Source organism: Pistacia vera, unplaced genomic scaffold, assembly GCF_008641045.1.
Source record: "Pistacia vera cultivar Batoury unplaced genomic scaffold, PisVer_v2 Contig265, whole genome shotgun sequence".
NCBI lineage: Eukaryota > Viridiplantae > Streptophyta > Magnoliopsida > Sapindales > Anacardiaceae > Pistacia > Pistacia vera.
Window position 1 is genome coordinate 1 of NW_022196074.1, and position 8757 is coordinate 8757.

General features: G+C 33.9%; 1 protein-coding gene across 8 annotated transcripts; it reads right to left on the reverse strand.

Moving 5' to 3' along the window:
* Nucleotides 1-3929: 3929 nt before the first annotated feature.
* On the reverse strand, nt 3930-8430 carry LOC116133113 (probable protein phosphatase 2C 26). 8 transcript variants are annotated; one of them, XM_031418790.1, is made up of 8 exons: nt 8289-8430; nt 7905-7939; nt 7772-7813; nt 7023-7215; nt 6693-6746; nt 5757-5870; nt 4861-5125; nt 3930-4452 (listed from the first exon to the last, which is right to left on the reverse strand). In XM_031418790.1, the coding sequence occupies exons 4-8, from the start codon at nt 7089-7091 to the stop codon at nt 4427-4429; spliced, it is 528 nt and encodes a 175-aa protein (XP_031274650.1). In that variant the 5' UTR covers nt 7092-7215; nt 7772-7813; nt 7905-7939; nt 8289-8430; the 3' UTR covers nt 3930-4426. The 8 variants fall into 8 exon arrangements, with proteins under 8 accessions (XP_031274650.1, XP_031274647.1, XP_031274646.1 ...); XM_031418787.1 differs by having other exon boundaries at nt 8114-8424; XM_031418786.1 differs by having other exon boundaries at nt 8108-8424.
* Between the last annotated feature and the right edge of the window lie 327 nt (nt 8431-8757).

Here is an 8757-nt window from a genome sequence, read left to right on the forward strand (position 1 = left end):
TTCAGTTTGGATAGAAGAATGGTTGAGAATGGTTAATTTTAGGTTTTGGTGATTGAATTTTGTTTGGTTGCTGAGAAAGTGTGGGAATGTTGGGAAATTTTGGTTGAAAAGTCTGAAACAGTATTTGGAAATCTTCCTTGCAGCTTGGATTTGTAACATAAAATGTTCACTTTTAATCTTTTGCCTTTTTCGAATCATATTTTTACTCCTCTTGAAAGATTTCCCATTTTCATCTTCTTAAAATTTCATCTCAAACTCATCTTTTTCTTAAGAATTTCTTCATTCATTTTGCAGAACAAAATTTGCTTAAAGTAAAATAAAAAACATATGTAAAATTAAATTTCCAAGTTATCATAAACTAAGTTTGAATGAATGGATGTAGCTTTTTGGTTGTGGGATCTGGCCCGTTTAAGCCAGCACGAGTGTCCATGTGTCGGTGAATTTAACATTTTAGAAGTATATTAGTCTGCCTAGTGCCTACAGTAACGTTTAATTTAGGACCACTTTACTTCTTTTTGCTTTCTCTTCTTTTCCGTCTTTCATTTTAGAGATTGTTATAAGAAGCAGGTTTTCATTATAAGAACTTTTAAACATCGGACAGGGTTTTGTTACTGATGTCATCATGACGTCATTGGTTCGACCCGACGGTCGAACCAATCCAACTGCCCGAACCATGACCCGGTCGCTTGAATGTGTCGCCTCTCGTTTCAGAACATTGGTTATAACTTAAGTTTAATCATTTTTGGAAAATAATTTTGAATAAGTTTGATAATTTTATATGTGTTTAAGAATAATTTTTAGGCTATTTTGGAAAAAATAATTTTAAATACGCTTTATAATATTATATGCAANTTAATTTGTTTTTAGTTGTTAATTTTCCATCAATCCAATTTATTGTTGCTTTAATTAGGACTTAAATTCGGGAAATCGGTACTTAGTAACACTATCCTCTTGGGAACGATACTCACTCATCACTTTATTACTTTGTGCGACTAGTATACTTACAACATTTGCATGTTATAAGAAACACACATTACCAGACCAGCCGGTCCAACCGATCCAATCAGGTTTTGTTCACATTTCCTGTTCGCAAAGGTTAAAAACTTGGTATGTAACATTGGACCGTTTTGAACCGTTTTGGACCGGCGTTACTGTATCTAACCGCCAGTCCAATCGGACAGGCAGCAAATCCAGTCTAATAAGTATCTAGACTCAAGATACTTAAAAACAATTTTAACTCTTTCTACTTCATTCGACTTCAACCCCTTCACATCTGCCGTCTGCGAGCTGCCGTTTGCGTCTTCCTTCAAGTTCTGATCTTTGACTTCGAGCTTTATTATTCAGCCAAGTAACGAACTTGAAGAGCTTCTGCAAGATCTCTCTTTCTCTTTCTCCTTCCTTTTTGTTTTTGTTGTCTCTTTTAGATCTTGTTGTGATTTTGTGATTGGTTGATTGTAATTTATTGTTTCCATGTTGTGTTATGTCACATTGATGGTTTTTTGGGTTTCCAAAATTGAGATTTTTTTTTCTTCTATTTGTTGCGTTTGATTGTGGGTTTTGGTGGGTGAATTGTGTTTGATTATTGGAAAAACGCTGGTGAACCTGGGAATTTTGGTTCAGTTTGGATAGAAGAATGGTTGAGAATGGTTAATTTTAGGTTTTGGTGATTGAATTTTGTTTGGTTGCTGAGAAAGTGTGGGAATGTTGGGAAATTTTGGTTGAAAAGTCTGAAACAGTATTTGGAAATCTTCCTTGCAGCTTGGATTTGTAACATAAAATGTTCACTTTTAATCTTTTGCCTTTTTCGAATCATATTTTTACTCCTCTTGAAAGATTTCCCATTTTCATCTTCTTAAAATTTCATCTCAAACTCATCTTTTTCTTAAGAATTTCTTCATTCATTTTGCAGAACAAAATTTGCTTAAAGTAAAATAAAAAACATATGTAAAATTAAATTTCCAAGTTATCATAAACTAAGTTTGAATGAATGGATGTAGCTTTTTGGTTGTGGGATCTGGCCCGTTTAAGCCAGCACGAGTGTCCATGTGTCGGTGAATTTAACATTTTAGAAGTATATTAGTCTGCCTAGTGCCTACAGTAACGTTTAATTTAGGACCACTTTACTTCTTTTTGCTTTCTCTTCTTTTCCGTCTTTCATTTTAGAGATTGTTATAAGAAGCAGGTTTTCATTATAAGAACTTTTAAACATCGGACAGGGTTTTGTTACTGATGTCATCATGACGTCATTGGTTCGACCCGACGGTCGAACCAATCCAACTGCCCGAACCATGACCCGGTCGCTTGAATGTGTCGCCTCTCGTTTCAGAACATTGGTTATAACTTAAGTTTAATCATTTTTGGAAAATAATTTTGAATAAGTTTGATAATTTTATATGTGTTTAAGAATAATTTTTAGGCTATTTTGGAAAAAATAATTTTAAATACGCTTTATAATATTATATGCAATGTTTCAAAAATTGGATCGGACAATGACCCGTTCAAGGATCCAGTTTTCGGTTTGACCGGTTGGATCAGTCGGTTAGACCGTATTTTATAAAATAATTTTTAGTCCCTAAATGTTTAAAATTCATCAAAACACCCCTAAATACTCCATTAAGGTTTGAAATATATCTAAAACACCCCTGTCGCACGAAGAGACTGGTGAGTGGTGGCGGCAACGACTATCGACGGCCAATCAAAGTTGGAATCATGGGGTTTTGATGTATAGGTACCAACGAATCTGATGGTGGNAAGTGAGGATCACCTACTCAAGAGACTAATAGAGAAAGATAGTCGATGCAACTTATAACTTCTTGGAGTGTTGAACATTTTCTAGTAATAATTTTTCAACAACCTTAGAGACTTGCATAAATTCTAGGCAATTCTTGTGTTGAGTTTGAGTCTAATTTTTGTTTGTTCATTTTTAGTTTTGTTGTTTTGTGTTTTTGGTTGCTTGTTGCTTTTCTTTCTTTGAGTTTTTATTCCTTGTTGCTCGAGGACGAGCAAATCTTAAGTTTGGGGGTATTTGATAATCATATTTTATACTATGATTTTACATTGAATTTTGATAGGATTTAGGATACTTTTCATACAATTTGGGCAATAATTGCTACCTAATTCTATTAATTTGTCTTGCTAGGCCTAAACGATGATTTTTAGCATAAATGACAGTTTTGAGCGTATATTGTCTAACTTGAGCTTGAAAACTCGGAATGACCTGAATTTAGAAGCTTTGGAAAGCTAAGGAGAAGAGCTATAACTTTCATGTTTTGGGTTTTTCCTAATTCTGACTGGACAAGGGCGAAAACTTGGCTTGAAGTTGTGAACGATACGCTGGGAACTGAAGAAAAATGTATCTGGACGTGCTTCAGTTTTTTTGCCATAACTTGAGCTGTAGACCTCGGATTGTGCTGATTCTTGAACTAGTAGAAAGATTATTTAAAGGGATACAATTCATATGTTTAACACTTCTTCAGATTCAGACTCTATCATGCTCAAATTTTGCCCGAACGTTTTCGCCGCGGCGAAATCTGCATCAAATGTAAAAATAAAATGACACGTTTTGGCTTGCTAGGGCTTGGTCCTTAAGTGAAAGAGGTATAAATTAGAGCAAAAAGAAAATAAAAACAGGCTTGGTTCGTCATTTGGGAGGCAGCTCATGTAAGGAAAAGGTTATTGAAGATTTGGGCTTCAAATTAGGGAAGATTTCTCCATCTTTTGCTTGTTTTTCAATGATAAATCTTGATTCAGTTTGTTTTTGTAATTTTATTTCGTTTTTAAGTATGAACTGAGTTGTTTAGCTAGGGTTTGATGTAATCTTTGATACAATGATTCAAATTTATATGAATTGATTTACTTTGAGTTTTAATTTTATGATTGAGTGTTTATCTTTTTGCTTAATGACTTTTGGATGCTTGATCACNCATCTAACAGATATATGCAAACAATCCTAAAAAGATGGTCCTACCCCCATGTCAAAATATCTACTACCCATACAATAAAAAACTAACCATCAATATTGTTAGCATCTCAAGTGTCACCAGTTGAGGTTTTTGAAATAGCTATAGTTGATGAGGACGAGTCTTCATCAGTTGGAGATGGCAATGGCTGTCGAGTTGGAGCTTTATCATATTGTTGTAGTTCAAGGGCTATAGTTAACTGCTTCATCATCTCCAACAGGATAAATTATTGTTGTTCAAGACTTTTTAATTTCTCTTTTTGTTGATCAAATAAGATGAGTTGCTCCTCCAACTGTTTAATCTTATTTTGTTGTTGTTGTCGCACTATGCACTTAACTCTGCTTATGCTGTAGTATCATGATGTTGAGTCTGTGAAAATGCAAAATTTTGGTTATATCCAGAAGCTTTACCCAGAACTTCCTCACATATTTCTGCATCTGTTTTTTTCACTTTCCCCTAGTTGTGTTTCATGTTGCAGCTGTATCATTTTTTCCTGCCATCAATTCAATGCATAATCAATAAGTCAAGCAAGAAACTAAATAATTACATATAAATTATAATTAATAAGTCAATGCATAATCAATTAGTCAGATAACCATGAATAAATTGCTCGAAACCAATCCTGTTGGAGCCATCACGTTAATAATATTAGGAAGATAACTCAAGAAATTACCTATTGCAATGCAGAAGAAAATGACTAAAAATTATGTCAGAACGTTTACATTGAGAAATAGTTGACAAATGGCTTAATTTTGACATGGAAAAAGCTTTGATACTATTTACTGTGGAAGAAACACCCTTACTTTCAGAGGTTAAATCTCATAATTACTTTTCCACATTTTGTACAATTAGATGATTATTAGAATTTAAAGAAATAAGCAGAGAAGAAAGAACATTTTACCAGCTTTGTCAGCTGCATGGAAGAGCAGCTCCTCTATTAGGTGCCGTGCAGGATCACCATCTGGAAACTTCTCCATGAAACTCTCAACATTTGAAACCACTTCCTGATTGGTCAGATACTGATATAAGCCATCGGATGAGAGGATCAAAAATTGATCTCTTGGGTAGAGTCTATGGTGATGAAGAGAAGGCGTGCAGGATATGTATGGAGCAGTTCCAATATACTCATTTAGAAACATTTCCAATAATGAATCGTTCAACTTGGGCTGCACCAAGATGCCATGATATCATTGAGCAAGTTTTTAAAACACACCATTGGATAAAACAATACACTGGGAACTTCATCAATTGAAAAAAATGAAACATAAGTGTAATGCTCAAGTGTGGTTTTGTAAGAGCAAGAATGCATAAATGAGTGAAGCATTAGCAAAATCAGTAATGATATTCTTGTGGTTTGTTAGAGCAAGGACACATATATTGAAACATGAAAAAAATAAGTACAGTAATGATATTCGGTTGGCTCACATGACACAGCATACAACAGAAATGATATTTTTATGCACTGATAAAGGTGACCTGCAACTTGAATCATTTCCAATGCTATATACAGCATTTCCTCTATCACAACACTTTTAAAAGATATCCAAAAATGACAACATTTTAATTTATACACTGCATTATCTGTAAAAGCCAATGTGTCTTGTCCATATACCGTAGTGATGAATATTATTCATGAGGATATAATTTACTAGAACATAGCAAGCAATGAGCACCTATAACGAAGATATATGCTACCATGATGTACAAATCACCAAACAGTAATAATTATCAACCAGAATTACTTTTTATCAGAAATCCTTGCAACAAAATAGTTATTACAAAGGATATACGACAAACCTTTTTCAGAAATCCAGCTCCAAATGCTCTGGTAACCTTAAGACGACCTTCCACTCTATCATTGACAATACATTGGCTATCATCCGGGTGTTCATTCTCTATTCTTATGATTTCCTGCAATATTAGTGCAAACCAAAGTTCTTAGCAAATCTACATTACTTCCGTTCATTAACAAGATCATACAGTTAGTTTAAGGGTAGAGATAACCATACTTGGCGGTGAAGGGCCAGCGGGACGGCCAAGGAAAAGAAGAAAGGCAAGTAGATTGAATATTTTATCATTAATGAAAATATACATGCAAGTGCAATGACACATTTGGATCGGACATTATCATCTTAATATGAAGCAATCAATCCATTAAAGTTGAAACTTCATGGAAAAACCAAATGTTATCAATGAATTTCATTTGTCACCAAGTGAGCATAACTACTCTGCAATAAGCACAGGCTGACTCAATATTGAGAAAAAGTCCACGCTAACCATTTTGGTTCAATATCATGTGTACATAGGGTCTGCAAACACTAGACTTTGGGAGCACATCAGCGTGTGTGTCGGAGAAGCAGCAAGGAATAAGAAAAAAAAAATGGAAAGTTTATAACAGCATTCATCCTGTTTCCAGTATACAGACAACTGCTCAGGCTTCCCAATGAAAAAGAAACAGGGAACAGATGACAGAACTCCACTACAAACAAAAAAAGAGAAAAGCAAGATTGCAATTTTGATTAATCTAATCTAGATAGGTTCACCATAAAGTCAAAATCTTCAATACAACCAAAAAGATATAGCAGTGAGCCATATATAATATTTATATACACAAATAAAGAGATCAATCAAGCATTTATTGAAGATCTGAGCTTTATGAGTAAGAAACTCAAATTCAAAATCAGAAAAAGGTGTGTCAAGATGTAGCTTAGAAAGGTATTCCTCAGCCCTCACCAAAGCAGACTGTAGTTTGGACATGCTCTGTATCCGATCATTCAGCATCATCGCCTAGACAATATAATGGAAAATTTCAAAATATCGATTTCATTGTCTGCCTTTGAAATTAACAATTAACTCTTCTTTCATTGTCATCTATATTTGAAATTGGTAAGAAGCCAGATGTAAAACAAATATTTTTTTGGAAGAATATCAATATAGCACTGTGCAATACATTATTTAACAATACATTCTAAAAAAGGCATAGGCTTCAGGTTGAATATACATACAATAACAAGAGATATAGTCTCTACATTCAGTAAAAGCCAAAAGCTCAAGTAAACTTACATGCCCATCATGCTTGTGCGCACGAAGAAAATTAAGCAAAGGATCCAAGCTTTCTTTGTTGCGAAACATAATTGATGATAGATGACGGTTGAGGAATTGAACCCCATTGCCAATGGATGATGACCTTGTTGGTCGAGGAAATGTTGCATTAAATGGCTCAAAATCAAGTTCAAGCACATAGTTTTAATTGGACCTGGCACAAAGAAACGTCCAAATTCTAATATTGCGGATGAAATAAAAAGAAAAGTGAAATGAGACATGAAGCGACACAAACATTGCACCCTTTTTAGAAGCTGTTTATTAAGGAAAGTCCTCATATCTCAAAACTGAAATTGTCATTCCTTTTGAAAATGCAACTCCAATCACCATCAAACATGATTTGAAAAAACAAGGCATTCTCAAAAACCAAATTCTGAGATTCAAAATAGTAGTCAAGATTTATCATTTATAAAACAGATCGATTCCTTACTATCCATCGACGAGTTCTTCTTTGAATTTAAGATATTCTGCGACACTCAAGTGATCCACACTGAGTTCATATACATTAACACGAACATATTCCTAAACACCAGGTCTAGGACGAATTGCTAGAGCCACGAATGGAGGAAGAACTATGGCTTCCTGTGTCAGGATGTAGCTTTATGAGTAAGAAACTCAAACATCCTGACACACCTTTTTCTAATATATAAAGACCTGAGCTTTATAAGTAAGAAACTATTTAAACAAAAAACCCATGAACATACAAGCACCTCGGGAAGAGGATTTAGATAGCTGGCATCACCACCGACAATCTGAAGAGAAAAAACGAAGAAAGATTGAAACTTTAATATCTTATCTTGTTTGAAAGACAAGTGGTGAAAAAGGAAAGTTGAAAAAACTTACAAAAGCTGAAAGATCTTCAAGAAATTGGTTTCTAGCTGCAAAAACGAAACAAACCCAGAAAAATGTTAATTGAGGAAGAAGAAACAAGGTATGAAATTGAGATGGGAAAACAAATTAATTGACGAAGAAGAAGAGAAGATACAAGAAGAAGCCTTGAAAGAGGCAGAGAATCTATCAGTATAAAGAACAATAGGAGATATAACCGTAACACATAACATCAGCAACACCAAATTCCTGGCCTTCATTTTGGTTTCAGAAGCAAAGAAGCACTTTTTGGATCTTTCTTCTTGAAGAAATCAGCCTTTGTTGGTTTTAATAGAAACGGAATTTCATCAACAACAACATTATTGTATAATACACACACCAATCTTTAAGATTCATCACCTATTTTTAATCTCTAAAAACTCTCTGCCTTCTTTTTCTGGGTTCAAAAATAAAGCAGTAGGATTTTGTAATGTTTTATATGTGGCGTGAAAAAATGGAGAAGATGCGAACGGAGTGGAGAAGTGGAGAGTGTTTGCGTTTTAGGTCAAATTAGTTTGCGGTTTTGTATAAGTGGGTTTACTTCTTTTTAATTTTTTTTAATTTTAAGTTTGAAAATTTCTGTGCAAAATTGCTTTCTTTTTTTTTTTTTATTTTTTTTTTTTATGTTACCCTAAAACCAGGTTTGGGGTTTTGTTTTTCTTTAATTGTAAGGATTTATGGACTTTTCAATTTGTTTACTTTTTAAATTTTAAGGAAAAATTGTTTACTTTTTATTTTATTTTTTTTAAATTAGAAATTTAGTTTTTTGTATTTTTGTGGACCACAATCGAATGGTTTCCCAAGTAAACAAAAAACTGGTTCAGTTCCC

Bases quoted from the DNA above. Each gene is read 5' to 3' on its own strand.
- LOC116133113 (XM_031418790.1), bottom strand. From the start codon at position 7,091: ATGTTTCGCAACAAAGAAAGCTTGGATCCTTTGCTTAATTTTCTTCGT. The intron at 5,871-6,692 runs GTGAGGGCTGAG...CTAATATTGCAG, and splicing joins CCAAACTACAGTCTGCTTTG to GAAATCATAAGAATAGAGAA. The intron at 5,126-5,756 runs GTTTGTCGTATA...ATCTTGGTGCAG, and splicing joins GAGCTGGATTTCTGAAAAAG to CCCAAGTTGAACGATTCATT.